General features: G+C 44.9%; 1 protein-coding gene and 1 pseudogene across 2 annotated transcripts in view; one reads left to right on the top strand and one right to left on the bottom strand.

Annotated features, from left to right (window-relative positions):
- The window catches only part of LOC128830348 (phytanoyl-CoA dioxygenase, peroxisomal-like), a 57,626-nt pseudogene that overhangs the window by 26,017 nt on the left and 16,557 nt on the right, over nt 1-15,052 (top strand).
- Nucleotides 217-15,052, bottom strand: part of MCM10 (minichromosome maintenance 10 replication initiation factor) — a 35,038-nt gene continuing 20,202 nt past the window's right edge. The window contains exons 11-21 of one of the 2 annotated variants that reach the window (XM_054016646.1): nt 14,866-14,966; nt 13,692-13,802; nt 13,488-13,605; nt 12,801-13,020; nt 11,839-11,980; nt 9,375-9,493; nt 5,570-5,683; nt 4,521-4,666; nt 4,012-4,054; nt 1,776-2,202; nt 217-1,736 (exon numbers count right to left, since the gene is read on the bottom strand). In XM_054016646.1, the coding sequence (XP_053872621.1) occupies nt 2,119-2,202; nt 4,012-4,054; nt 4,521-4,666; nt 5,570-5,683; nt 9,375-9,493; nt 11,839-11,980; nt 12,801-13,020; nt 13,488-13,605; nt 13,692-13,802; nt 14,866-14,966 (1,198 nt within the window). In that variant the 3' untranslated portion in view covers nt 217-1,736; nt 1,776-2,118. The remainder of the gene's footprint in view (nt 1,737-1,775; nt 2,203-4,011; nt 4,055-4,520; nt 4,667-5,569; nt 5,684-9,374; nt 9,494-11,838; nt 11,981-12,800; nt 13,021-13,487; nt 13,606-13,691; nt 13,803-14,865; nt 14,967-15,052) is intronic. The other variant, XM_054016640.1, reaches the window with a different exon arrangement.

The raw sequence follows: 15,052 nt of genomic DNA, 5'->3' as shown, positions 1-15,052 counted from the left end.
GTACAGCCACCTTTGTGACGGGCTGGACCCCCTGGGATGACACCTGGTGTGCTGGGACACCACTGAGGCAGACTTCTGCTAGCCTGTGTCCCCTTTCACCTGGTCTTGCTGGGCTAGGCTCCCCAGCCTAGCTCCTTGCGGCTGTCAACCTGCCTAAAAGAATTGATCAAAAAACAAAAGCTCTTCAGGAGTTATCATTTATTGTAATACAAACGGTAACATTTAAACCCCTGGAGCTCTTTATTGTGCAATATATTTACAAAGATTCCGAGAGACGCCGAAGTGTCACAATTAAATATTTACAATCGTCAATAAATGGCAGTACCCACTTGTCAGCTGTTCCACACAGTGGATTAAAAGCAATGATTCTGAACCTCATAGGATGGGCAAGACTAAAGGCAACAGCACCAACTGGGGACACTAATGGTTGCAGAGTGTACAGATAAGTCTTTACAATTCAAATTACTTACTCCTCATCTGCGTATCTTGTGCAAAAAAGGGTAATATAAGCGCTTTCAACCTAGAAGTCCACTGGACACATTAGGGTTTGTCTACATGACGGAGCCTATGTTGGCATAGAGATGTCACTATAGCTCCCTAGCGTAGATGCAGCTTTCACATCAACAGATTTTCTGTTGGTGAAGGAACACCATCTCCCCGAACAACAACAGCTACACGCACAGAAGCACTCTTCCTTTAACATAGCTGCATCAGCACTAGGGGGTTTATCGACACAGCTGTTGGTCTGGGAATGGTTTTTTCGGACCCCTGACCAACGTAGTTATGCTGACATAACTTTTAAGTGTAAACCAAACCTTACGTTGTCTCTGGGAGTTTGTCTGAACGCCTACAAATATATTCATGGTTTTAGGAATCTGACGGACCCTGATGCCACAAACCAGGGCTGCTTCCAAGGAGATTGTCAAACAGGGTAACGTTTGCCAAACACAGCCAGTACTTCTAGGGAAACTCCGCAGGAGACCTGGCATTCGGGAGCTCACGCAGCTCAGTGTGAAGCAGATAATATCCCACAAAGGATTCACACAGTCAGGCCCTAGGGGGTCCTAAAGACTGTGCTATTTGTATCAATTAAAAAAGAATATTAAAATGCTAGAAAAAGGGTTAAAAGCTATCTAAAATAATCTGTTCTTTGTCTGCTCATTAAAGCCACTGACAAAATATTGGCTGATTCATTAAAAGAATTTAAATTTTACCATTTTATAATTGGCACGTTCTGGGTCTGCAGTTGTAAAGATAACAGGTCATCAGTCGACACCGGGCAGCCTACATGCATGTGGTGCAATCAGCTGGAAGGCGGGGGTGCCACTTTCAAAAGCACCTGAATGGCTTAGATGAAAGTCAAGTGCCTATGCCACTCAGGCCCTTTTGAAAACTTTACACATTAAGAACTCACACAAACAGCTTGAAATTTGCCCTGTGGATTTCTGGAAACAATGGAAAGTGTCATGCCACATCATGTACCTCTATAAGTTCAACCTGCTATATGCTGCTGCTTATGCACCCTGTAACAATGTGAGGTAGTACATCCTAGGACTGGAATAGCAGAATTAAGACACCATGATGGACGTGTTCCCCATGATGGACCACTATATGAACCACAGACATGCTACAAGTACTTGCAGACTGTTTCAAAGGTCTCTCCAAGATCATAATTGTTTACATCTTACGAGTCCGGTGGGGTAGTTCTAATGAAATGTTCCACACACACACACACACTACACACACACACACACACTACACACACACACACACACTACACACTACACACACACTACACACTCTTCAGGATCCAGAGGAAACCACTTCGTGGTTCAGATTCCATGATACTAGATGTCTCTTCCCTAAATTAAATACTGTGAACAGCACATTCCTAAGAATGAAGGGCATGAACAAGAAATTCACATGAGGTTTCTTCAATCGGTTTAAAAAGTTCAAAGCTGGACATTCCAATCCGTATACTGGAGGAAAGACCTTGTCCCAAGAAATCGATTGCCCTGCTTGTTTGTTGCAAAACCCAGCACTCAGTTGCTTTATGATAAAAAAGTGATTAATTCGGAGACAAAAAATGAGGGGTATGTTGTGACAATCACTGGTGGATTACTTAAGGTTATTAAGAAATTTGGGTTGCTCTTCCCCTCTTGGTAAAAGCGTTTCTCCACCAATCTTCGGACCTTTCTTCTCCTAGAAATATTAACATACAAAGGAAGATTTAAATCCAAGCTAAGCCAGCTGCAATGTATCATCATCAAAAGAGTCATGGGAGGGCTAAATTATCTGAATAAGTAGCTACATAAATCATAATGTTTCAAGAGTTCCTACAGACAATCCTGCAAATGCAACCTCCCACCATGCCAGTTAAAATAAGGAGCCAACACAACAAAAAGCAAAGAATAAACTAAGGATGCCAAAAAATACAGAAACGTACAATACTGAGGCATAAAAGTGGAGGTTTGGTAGTCCCATACCACGATTTTACACATGCACACTACAAAGCCTAGCGAAAACCGTGTGAGTTAAAGGGAAACCATCTAGTTAACATTCTCCTTGCTTTTTCAATCCAAACAACATCACCATGTTCATTCATGAAAAAATGAATTTGGAAAATGAAATGGACTAGAAACTGGCTGTGAAACACAAAAGTGAAACTGACCAGTCTGTTTTCACTATCAGAACTGTTCCCTTCTTACATTTCTCCAAAACAGCATGCATAGTGAAATGTTAAAACAGAAAAAAAACTTAAGTACCTAAAAATCTAAAGTGTTATCTGTAAGCAAGCAGCAATATATTTTATGTTTACAACAGTATAATTTTTAAACTGTCAATGACCAGAACAGGACAGCCATCTGAGCCTGGAATTCCCTGGCTTTTGTTGGTCTAAGTCAGTGGTTTTCAAACTATGGTCCATGGAGGTCCTCAGACTATGTCTAAGGGATCCATGAAAGGTGACTACGAAAATAAAGTTTCAGATCCCAGAAAAGGCATTCCATTGTTCGGATCAATCAGAAGTACTGTACGTGAATACCCCATCTACAGGTCAAAACCTGAAAGTGTTGTTGTTACCATAGAAGCCCACAGTTTAGTGCCCTTTCTGACACGTCAAATGCCGTGCTGAGCACATGCAACAGTTGTAACTGAACTCTGTTCAGTCGGTTTTCAGTCTAAGACTTCTATGGTAGGAGTCTGTGGACCACAGGTTGAATTTCCAAAGGGACCTGTACCTCCGTTCAAAATGTTTTAGGGGTCCGCAAATAACTAAAGGTTGAAAACCACTGGTTTAAAGGTACATCTTGGAAAAACAAAGTCGTCGTAAATTTGCATTAATGTCTACGCGGAATGTACTACCCCCTTTCAGGGACAGGCAGGAGCTCACAACCAAAGCAGCCTGGCTGTAATCAGGGGGGCTTTCCCTAGGGCTGGCCTCTTTAAACAGGATAAGGAAGCTGAACTGAGGCGAGAGGACTAGAAGCATTGTAGGCTGCAATGGGTGGTCGTGCTGTCTCTCAGGGTCCCAGAGACCAGCCTGACCAAGCTCAGAGACTGCTTTGTGGACTTGCAGTTTGGGAGCTCTGAGCCAGCATCCTGAGGTAGGCCGTATGATCTGCTGTTACAAATGCTCCTTCCATTTTGTTAGCGTTTGGCTTCCCCTTGCCCGTGAATTTACTGACACCAATCGGAGAAAGTAATGCTGGGCACATCTGCAGCACCATCCCTGGCCATAAGGGGGCGTACAGTGATGGCACGGGCCTTTTACCATTCAACATATGGACAAGTCAGTCTCCACATCATTCCACTACAGATACTTCAGGAGGAGTGGAAGACTTTACATCTTACCATAGCGTGTGGTGGTTTGTGCCCTGGCTATTTTTTAAATAGAGAAGCTGTCCCCTTCTCAGACAGCTCAGATTAGTGCCAAAGCAAAGCTTGGGAAAACCCACTAACAAAAGCAGCCCAGTTCCCACAGTGCAACAGGGAGCTTTGGCCCAGGCTTACCTTGAGCATTCCATCGCGTTCCCATTTGAAGAGGCCACAGGCGCTGAAAGAGGAAGATGGAGTGTTAGGGCTTGTCTTCATGTACAGCGGTGCAGCTGTCGCCGTTTAATGAAAACGCTACTACACCGACAGGAGAGTCTCCCGTCAGCATAGTTAATCCACCTCCACGAGAGGCGGTAGCTGTGTCGGTGAGAGAAGCTGTCCCGCCCACATAGTGCTGTCTACACCGGGAGGTTGGGTGGGGATAACTGCATTGCTCAGAGTTGTAGACTTTTCACACTCCTGAGCGATGTAGTTATACTGATATAAGTTTGTAGTGTAGATTTGGGGTTAGTTTGGTGCCCTGTACAGAGGATCTCTAGCCAACCCAAATCCCTCCCATAATGCTTATCAGCAGGGGGTGACAGTTCTGGGCATTAGCACGTGCTAATGTTACTGGGATAAAGTGTCCTCAGATTATTGGTTGGTGCAACTGAACCTGCCAACATATTGCAGGGAGCCCCTCCTACCTGCAGGGCTTTTTCGGTAGCCTGTCAAGAGATAAGGCTCTGTTTCCACAGGGACACTTGAAGAATCGCTTGACACCATCATGCCAGTGGTATTCATGATTCTCCTTCACACAAGTCTCTAGGAGCTTGAAATAGGTGTATTTACACTGCAAGGAGAGAGAGAGAGAGAGAGAGAGAGAACACTATGAGAGAAGCAGAGACACTACAAGTGAAAGAAGTGTTATTCTGCTGTCCAAGAAGAACAGTGTTCATTCAGGATCAGCAGGATGCCCCCCCACCTCCCGTTCTTGCATGCCCAAAGAGAATGGCCCACTTGATAAGATCACTGCCTCCAAACCCTTCCCATTCTGCACCTCTCTCTTCTTCACTACCACCTTTTGTCATGTTTGGCCCAATTCCCTGCAAAGTGCAGAGTACAGATAGCCTTCTGTGTAGCTATAGACAGATAGGAGAGAAAGTATGTCAGCGGTTCAAACTATTCAGGCAAGAAGAAACTTCCCCCTGCCCCATGGCATTTTAAATGATGGTAAAACATCACCTCTGCCTTCCAAATGGAGCCACTGAAATGCAGATTAAAGAATCTAGTCGTTAGGATGCCTTTTGCTATGTTCCAAGGCACCTGAGCTCATTCTTCACCCAGTCCTAGAATACGCCAGAGTCCAGTACAAAGTTTCAGACTGGCAAGAATCATGGGAGACTATCAACTCTGATCTAAGTGAAACAACCTGGTAATCAGTTGCTGGGAAGCAGATCTTCCCCAGAGTGACTTATGTGCTGGGAACCCATTGGCACACAAAGGGGCACTTCACTTTGCTTCTGGAAAGCTCAAATGCAATACCAAAGTCTGTGCTATTTCACCAAAGCTCTAACTCCCTCAGTATCACTCACTGCTCCAGCTGGTCTAATCAAGAACGTTCATAAGGATCAAGTAGTTTTCTTGCTAATCACCAATCCAGGCTTCAGCAGAGATAGCAGCTAAACTCCTCACTCAAATCCAGTTCAAACCAGTCTGCATGCTCCACGCCCCTTCCTGCTCCAGGGTCACTCACCGTTTTGCACGTCACAACCCGACACTTCACTTCTTTAATGTTCTTCATCTTCTCTTCCAGTTGTTCCTTTTTCACCAGAGGTTCAAAGTAGCGTTCCTGCAGCGCAGCCTCAGCCTGCCAAAGCACAAGAGAGGCGCTGTTGTCTGATATGCAAACAGCACACCTAGAAACAGTGCAAGCAGTTCCACATCTAGTGGGTTGGCCAGGACGGCCACATACTGCCCCGGAGAGACTGAAATCTCTGAAAGACAGATGAATGTTCAGAAGCTCCGAATAATCCATTTTGTGTGCGCTCCTTGTTTGAAAAAGTACAGTATATAATGCACACGCTGCTGAAATGCAGCCATCTCCCAGGTAGAGCTCTTAAACAGCATCTGAGATAACACGCAACTTGGGTACAGTACTCACTTCTGTACTGAAGTGTAAAGTGCAGGGAGGCATGCAGGATGACCTGAACTGGGATTTGCCCAGGCCGCCATAGTCAGCATTCAGACTCTTACGAAGAGTGCCATGAGATCTTTACTGATTAGTATCTTCGGTTTACACATCTCATCTCAAGCCACACTGTGCCCCTCACACCATCCTGGGGAGTTGTTACAGTACTGTTACCTAGGGAGGTGGTGGAATCTCCATTCTTAGAGGTTTTTAAGGCCTGGCTTGATTTAGTTGGTGTTGGTCCTGTTTTGAACAGGGGGTTGGACTAGATGACCTCCTGAGGTCTCTTCCAACCCTAATCTTCTATGATTCTATGATACTGACTCAGAGGAAAGAGTGCCATCTACTGGATTGCCTGTACCACTGCCCACAAAGGCTTGGGCTCTGCAACCCCTCTGCCCGCAGCCTTGGTTACAACACAGAAGTGGAATGAAATAGACATGTGTCCATTTTCTGGAGAGCAAAGTGACTCCATAGATATGAATATTTGCAATAGCTGGCCTGCTATAAAATAACTGCTTAGATTATAAACTCTTTGGGACAGGGCTGTCATGTTGTTCTGTTTGTCCAATATCTAGCACAATGGGGTCCTATCCCATGACTGGGGCTCCTGGTGCTGACAACTGGCACTCTCAGTTGTGCACGGGGGAGAACTAGATTCCAGAGAAACCTCAATCCCCTTATGGTTTACAGAAAGGGAGAGATGGAGGCCACATGGATGGAGCATGGGTGGGGAGCGAGCCAGACTGGAGGAAGAGGAGGAGGGCCACAAGCTGATGTTCTGTTAGTACAGAGTGCATGTCAGGCAGGTGGGGACAGACAGGGTGCTAGATGGCAGCTAACTGCAGAAGAGTGAGTAAAGGGAAACGGGGACCGAGGCTGACAAGGTGTAAATGCCCTCGTACCAGGAACTAGTCTGGCTTTGGTGTTTCAAGTCTCTGGCTCTGACTTCAGATCAAATTTGATCAGTTTAGCAGTAAAATGACAGGGAGTGGGTCAAATCCTCCTCTCCGGGTAAATCTACACTGCTGCTAGAGGTGTAATTTCCAGCGTAGGCAGACACTCCTGCACTAGCTTTGATCAAGTCAGCACTATAAACACAGCAGTGCAGCCACCATGGCATGGGCCAGCTGCTCGTGTACACACCTAGGGTCTCAGACAGGACTGTATGCGGGGTGGCAAGCCCATCCCGCCACAGCTACCCTGCTATTTTTAGCATGCTAACTCGATCAAAGCTTGCGGGGGAATGTCTACCTGAGCTGGAAGTTACAGCTCCAGCCTCAGTGGAGACCCACCCACAGTATAGACCCAAAGTTCAGTGGAGATATTCCAGATTTACACCAGTAGCAGAGCAGAATTTGGAGCTATGCGAAGTCACCTGGGCTCTCAAAAGCCTGGTCTGCCACACCAGAGACTCACATAACTGCAACCAGCACTGCTGGGATTGAGCCAGTGCAAACTGCAATACTGCAAGGTGGTCACACTAGCCATTCTGCTTCACGCATACTGCCACTTACCGGGCCGGCTCCAGGCACCAGCACAGCAAGTAGGTGCTTGGGGCAGCCAAGGGGAAGGAGCGGCACTCGGCTCTTTGGAGGCGGGTCCCTCGGTCCCTCTCGGAGGGAAGGACCTGCCGCCAAAGTGCCACCGAAGAAGAAAGTGGCATGGTGGAGCTGCTGCCGAAGTGCCGCCGATTGCGGCTTTTTTTCCCCCCCTCCCGCTGCTTGGAGCAGCAAAAACCCCGGAGCCAGCCCTGGCCACTTACAACGCTCCCTGCCGGCGCTGCGGGGCACAGGGGCATTGCACCTGTCCCACAACGCCTAGGACAGCATCCTGGAGCAGATTCATGATGGTTTGCTCCAGGGGGTGCCTCAACTGCTCTGTCTTGCATAATAGTGCACTGGTTTTAGTCACTCCTCAAAGCAAAACTGCATTTCAGGGTGTTTCTAAGTGTATATGCTACATGGGGGCACTGAACATTCAGCGTCTCAGGAACACTTGCAGGATTGTGCTAGGGACAATAAAGGAAAATGAGAATTCTTATTCAAAAAGCTTTTATTAGGTGCCAGAGCAGTTACTAGCCTTTAACAATAAATTTAAAAAAATCAGGACTTGTAGGTTCACACTGAGACTAAACTGGTCTTTAGAACAGAAGATGTCAATTTTACAAAATAAATATAAAGATTAAAAATATTCTATTGTGCAAATACATTGATTTTAAATCAGAATAGGGCCATGTAAAGCATTCTGAGCTCCTCCCATGAAAAGTGCTAGAACTACGCTAAGAATTATAACCAATGTGAGCATCTCACTTATTACACACACCTTTGCAACTATGTCTTAAAGGGACACTGTCAAGTTAAAAATCTAAAGTCTTGGTGTTGTCACCCCATCTAATATTAAACCTGACAGTATAATTTAGATATTTAATAGCTGTGTTTTCATTGGCTTTTTGCACCTCATGCCGCTTGAGCAATGATGCTAGACTAGTCCGTTTCACCTCCTAGCTTTCATATATTATACTCCTGGGGGAATTCTGCACCAAAATATTAAAAATTCTGCACACAATATTTTAAAATTCTGCAAAATTCTGCATATTTTATTTGTCAAAATAACACGATATAATCACACGAGTTTCAATTATTTTGGTAATTTTTTTCAAAATACCTGTCAGCAACTATGTCAGACACAAAACATCATTCCCCTAGGAGTAGAGAGTTAAAGAAAGTCCTATGACAACCTAGTTCCTGTTTCTCTGCCCCCCTCCCCCCCCCCCCCCCCCAAGCACAGCCATGGGGCAGCCCCCAGAGTCCAGACACTTGCACCCTCCCCCCAGAGCCCAGCTGCAACCCCCATACCGAGCCCAGACACTTGCACCCCTCCTTCCCCAGAGCCCAGCCGCAGCCCTCCCAGCTCAGAGACTCGCACCCACCTCCTCCCAGAACTCAGCTGTGCCCCACCCCCCAACCCAGACACCCGCACTCCATTTTCCCCCAGAGCCAAGCTGCGGGCACCCTCCCAGACACCCTCATCCCCTACCCCCCAGAGCCCAGTCGCAGGGCACATCCTCCAGCCCAGACACTCACATCCCTTTGCTCCCAGAACCCAGCCACATTCTGCATTGTGCAGTGGTGCAGAATTCCCCCAGGAGTAATATTCGCACAATGCTGCAGTGTCTACAAGGGAATGTGGAAATTCAAACAAATGGATTTTACTGGAATTTTTTTGAATTGTGGAAACATTTCTCTTCAATGTATATTCTGTAAAAACTCATGTACCCCTCACCTAGGTTTAGACGTTAAAGTTTCTAATTATTTGTAATGATCCTGAACTTTAACTCTCATTGCAAGTATATGTACAAAGCACTTACCTCCTTAAGGATGCCCATGTGCTTGGACTTGGCATTCAGGATTTTCTGGAACTCTTCAGACTCCAGATATGCCAGCTGTTCTCGACGTTTCTTTTGGGCAGGTTCTAGTTCATCTGCAGCTAGAGAAACAAGAGAGGTTTGCTGTTCATGCCACGGGGTGAGTTTAAAATCATGCTCTGCTTTCTAAGCATAAGCATCCTTTTGTACTTTACAAACAACAAGAATCGAAGCGATGTCTCAGGTTGTATGAAATAACATTTTGTAAAGGAGAAGTGAATGAGAATAGGATGTGCAATTAGTGCAGTAGCTACAGATCTTAGGCCAAATTCCAATCCGGTCACAAGAGAAAATAAAATGCTACTAACAATGTCAGCTTCCTCTTCTGCAGATCTCAAAGCACTTTACAAACAGTTAAGCGTCACAACACTTATGAGATTGGTATTATTCCCATCATACAGAGGGGAAAACTCAACCAGAGGTTAAGTGACTTACCAGAATTCACACAGCAAGTCAGGAGCAGAGCTGGAAGGAAAAGCTAGGAATCACTCTCACACTGTAGCCACTAAATCGCTTTCCTTGATGAGATTTAGCCAAGTATGCAATTTGTGTACAATTAAAAATACTATAAAACCTTGAGGCAATGGGAGGAAAACAGGCCTAGAACAGCAGGTAGTAGATAATGTTTTCACCCCTCAGCTCACAGAGAGCCGGATTCCTTGCCCGAGTAGGATCAAAGCCCAGTGTATTCTGTACCAAGCTGGACCTAAATTCTGCAGTATTATCCCTGGATTCTGCAGAACATTGGTGCAGCAGACTAGAAATTCTGCAACAGCCTCAATAAAATGAAGAGGCTTGTAACCAAACAACTATGAAGGTCAATCAGGATAGGAGAATGCCTGTTACCTATTGGGGTTTAGTCAGTTTATGATAAGCCCATGTTTGCAATATGCTGCACTGCTGACAGCCAGCAGCATTGGGGAAGTTGTTTGGGGAGAGTGGGGAGCAAGCTGAAGATGATACTGAAGAAGCCAGGGGAAGTGCTGTGGGATAAGTAAAGCAGCAGGAAATATTTCTGCTAAAATGATCAACTGCAAAGTAGTCAGCAATAGTGACATTTACAAGTGAGATTTTCAACAATGCCTAACTGACTTAGGAGCACAATTCCCTTTGCCTTTCAAAGAGACTTGTGCATACCCCATTCATCATGATGGATTGTTAACTCTGAAAACTAAGGATGACATTTTAGGATGGGATTAGGAGATTTAGGAAAAGAAGGCTCTCAGAGTCCGTGGGACTCCTGCTCCTACATCAATTGGGCACAATTGGAATTCCCAGCCTAAATTGTCATCTCTTGATTTCAGAGTTAAGACTCCATTGTGACAAATGGAGCAGTGTGCACTTCACGGAAATGGGGAGAATATTTATCTCACAGGACGACTGTGAGGCATTATACAATGCTTTGCTCTGCTAGAACATCTTCCAGCCAACGACTGCAACATACTTGATATATTCATGAATAAATACGTTGATGTTTCTACAGTGCTCTCAGCTCTTGTATCATATATGATCCAGGAGCACTTAGTAACTTAATACACATTTAAAAAAAAAAAAAAATCACAACTAGAGATCATGACTAGGTTAAAGATTTAAAACCAGAATTAAAAATTTTGTGTTTCTATTCCTTCCAACAGCAGAAAATCCAACAACACTCATCCTATTTTTAATTTTTTTAAAAATTCTGGGCACGATCTCTGACAGATTAAATACTCAGCATTCTGTTAGATTTAAAGGTAGTGATCCAATACCATTTCAGATACATTTTATAATGCAACAGGACAATTGGAAAGGTAATATTGATATCTATTTTAATAGTCCACTCTGAGCGGAATTTCCACTATTAGATACAAAGGGAAATCGCTGAGCTACTGTTCCACATAATGCAAAATGAGCAAACCGAACTCAGAAGAAAAGAGCACTGCTTTTATACAGAAGCCCAGTTATTTGCTGCTTTATTATTATTTAGATTGCATGATATTGGGCAAGTCCTTTAGTCTCAGTTCCCTATCTGTGAAACTGAGTCAGACTTCCCTCCCTCGGGAGGGTGCTGGGAGGATAAATTCATGAATGTTTGGGAGGTGCTAAGGTACTATGGTGATGGGAGCCATAGACGATGAATATACGAGGCTGGAGCTATTGAAGCCTAGAGCTTTCAGGGTCTGTCTCCATAGCAGCAGGATACCCAACCTTTGTCACCAGATCCATCATGGAATTAGGCCTTTTAAAATCAGGTTTAAAACCTGTTTTAGTTCCAAATCTCTTTGACCCAGTGTGTGATTTTAGTTACAAAAGTAATTCATCAGTAGCTGCTGAGCTTAACATAGCTAGTCATAAGGCACCTGGTGATACTTGGAGGGTAGTGTGTACAACACACTCACTTTTTAAAGTCAGTTCTGTGCTTTCATACCTTGTGATGAGGGGATGTTTTTCTCAACTCTCTCCGTGATCTCCAGAACATCGGCAAGATCAGGTCGTTTCCGTTTAACACTGTTTGGGTTGGTTTTATTGAGGATTTGGCCTTTTGCTCGCAGTTTGTTTATAGCAGCCAACTAGAAAATGGGAACAAAATGTTAACGTTGAACACACGTATCCAAGGTCACACATTCCTAATTCCAAGGCAGCTGGGAAAATGTCAACTGGAAGAGGCAATAAGGTGTTCTAGACTGAGCATGGGCATTCCAACCAAATTCTAATCCCAACTCTGCCATTTCCTAATAGTGGAGCCTTTGCCAAGTCTCCCAACCTCTGACTCAGTTTCCCAATCTGTAAAATGAGACTGATAATTCTCATTGGCGTGTTACGGAGTTACATGTCTGAGATCCAGACCAAGATACCGCACAAGATAGAGAGGAGCTAGAAAAAAGAAAATTGCATTTTCAAAGCAGCAAGGAAACATCATTGGAAATTTCTGCATAAATCACTCTAATAACTGGGCGCTAAAAGAAACTTGCAGATAAGAACATAAGAACGGCCGTACTGGGTCAGACCAAAGGTCCATCCAGCCCAGTATCCTGTCTACCAACAGTGGCCAATGCCAGGTGCCCCAGAGGGAGTGAACCTAACAGGTAATGATCAAGTGATCTCTCTCCTGCCGTCCATCTCCATCCTCTGACAAACACAGGCTAGGGACACCATTCCTTACCCGTCCTGGCTAACAGAGATTTTCTTTAGCAGATATCCTACCACTTTGAATATTTACAAAAAGACATACTAGTAGCATGTGTCTTGGACAATAACAGCTAATAGGAATTAGAAGCTTACAGTGGGGCACAACAGAGCTTAACAGGTTGATCTCGGAAGTCAAGGCTGCATGTTGCAACATGACCCATGTCAGGAGCTCAAAGTCCAACCAATCAAAGGGATTGTTACCTTTTTAGCTTCTGCTAAACCATTCAATTTTGGTACTGGAGGTGGAGAATCATCAAAGAAGAGGACGTCATCGCCCTCAGTGAAGCCTATCCCCAGCCTGGGTGTTTGAGGGGTTGACATTTTTGCAGCTTTGGGAAATTCAGCCCCTGGGGTTGGCGAGCGGAGCCCTGAGGAGGATGGTAAAGCTGGGCTATTGGTTTTTGTTGTAGTCTGAAGAAACCTAAAAAAGGAAAAAACACTGAAGTATAGTCATAGGTCACCCTGGCAAATCAAAAAAGCTCGAAATAGTACAATTGACTTTAGAAGACATGTTGTAAGCCATTGTTCAATGAAAGAGGCCTTGCCTGTATTGCTATAGTTGCATAGCGCAGTTAGGCCGGTCAGTTTCCTTTTAATCAGAGCTCAAACCACTTTGCAAACGTTAAAGCTCATCGCAACCCTGTGAGGTAGGTAAGTCAGTCACAGAGTAGGCAGATCCCAGGAATCATAGTTCCCAGCCTCCTGCTCTAACACTCTCCCTGCTTTATCCTTTCTGGTTCTCAGGCACAATGCTGGGGTGTTAGGCTGTTCATTGAAATAAGCCTCATGATATTCCTAGTTAAATTAGGTTTTATAAAACTTTAAACCCTCCCACCCTACAGGACAGTCTGCCTGTAAAACATCAGCAGATGCTGGAGAGAGTTTTACCGCCTCTGTATATCTTCTGATCGCTTTTTTCTGGCCTCCAGCATTTGCTGCTTCTGTTGTTTGATCAGTGCTGAAGCGGAGATAGACTGGAAAGCAGATCCTTGCTTCCCTCGAACATCTGAAATAAATATACAGACACTGAGACTTGCAAGGAATGAGCCACAGCTCTGCAAAGGGGAGTGTTACGGGAGTACCTGGACATACCTGCTGCATCTGCTTTGGCCAAGTGTTTGCAGAGGTTTCGTGCTCCAAAGGTTGGCATTGCCAACAATTCTTTGAACTCATCAGTACACGGCATGGGTCTCTTCGCCATACCTGGAGCAGCGCACAAAAAACCCAACAGACTCAGAACCAGGAAGGGAAAGGTCTGGCTTCAGCACTCACATTTGATGCATCAGACATTTCTAACAAGAGAATTGCTATGAAACATAATATTCAGTGCTCATATATTACTCTCATCTTAACAGAGGTCACACACTAGCTTCCCAAAATCCCACCTGTTTATTTTTGGTACTTAGATGGGCCCATTACTCTAGTATCGGAGCACTTCACTATCTTTAATGTATTTATCCTCACAATGCCCCTGGGAGGTAGGGACGTGCTATTATCCCTGTTTTACGAAGGGGGAATTGAAGCAGAGGGATACTAAGTGACTTGTCCAGCATCACACAGAAAGACACCAACCGGAGCAGGCAATTGAACCAAATCTCCCAAGTCCCACACTAGTGTCCTAATCACTAGACCAGCCTTCCTCTCTCCCCTGGGCGGCCCAACAAGGGCAATCCTATTTACAGAAAGGGAAACTGAGGCAGAGAAGTTAAGTGACTTGCTCAATGTCATGGAAGAAGTGTGTTAGAGCCAGGATTAGAACTCCGAGGTCCCCACCTCCCAGGACTGTGCTGGGACCACCCCAGAATGCCTCTCTTCGGGGCATACTCAATGTCCCCAGAAATCATGAACACCCTATTTCCAATGGTTTAAATAATTTGTTTTCAGCCCAGTGATTCACAACTGGAGATCTTAGAACTACCACAGTCTAGCAGTAACTTTTTCATGCTGGCCAAGGACTCAATGGTTCAAGTTCCAGACTTTGGCCAGTAATTTTCTATCCCAGAGTTATGTGCATGCGGGAGGTTGTATAATAAAAGGGAGGTACAAAACAAACTCTGAAGAGAACTGGACAATCTCTGGGCACCTTTTTCCCTGCAGCTGTGATACCAGGGGGAGGAGTTTCGATCATTTGGGGAAGTGAATTCAGACTGGGCATCTTTGTAACTACAGAATTTCCCAGAGGCTCTAAACTAGCTCACACATCATGGGCTCCACAGACATGTCACACAGCAGGCGGCAAGCATGTGATGGGAAAAAAGAATGTTACCTATTTTCTCTCTAGTTTCCTGTACAATTGCATCAGCTCCTTTTACGACCAGATTCGTGAGAGTGGTTTGTATCTTCTTCTTAGGGGCTGCAGCTGCTGCACTACAGAGACAAAACCCCACAAAAAGAGTGAGTGCTGCTCCAAGACGTGAAGTAAAGGGTGAGGAGCAATACTGGAGTTTGAGTAT

The sequence above is a fragment of the Malaclemys terrapin genome, chromosome 1 (genome assembly GCF_027887155.1).
Source record: "Malaclemys terrapin pileata isolate rMalTer1 chromosome 1, rMalTer1.hap1, whole genome shotgun sequence".
In the NCBI taxonomy this organism is placed as follows: Eukaryota; Metazoa; Chordata; order Testudines; family Emydidae; genus Malaclemys; species Malaclemys terrapin.
The sequence above is the reverse complement of the archived record's forward strand: the minus strand, read 5'-3'. Positions and strand labels throughout refer to the sequence as shown.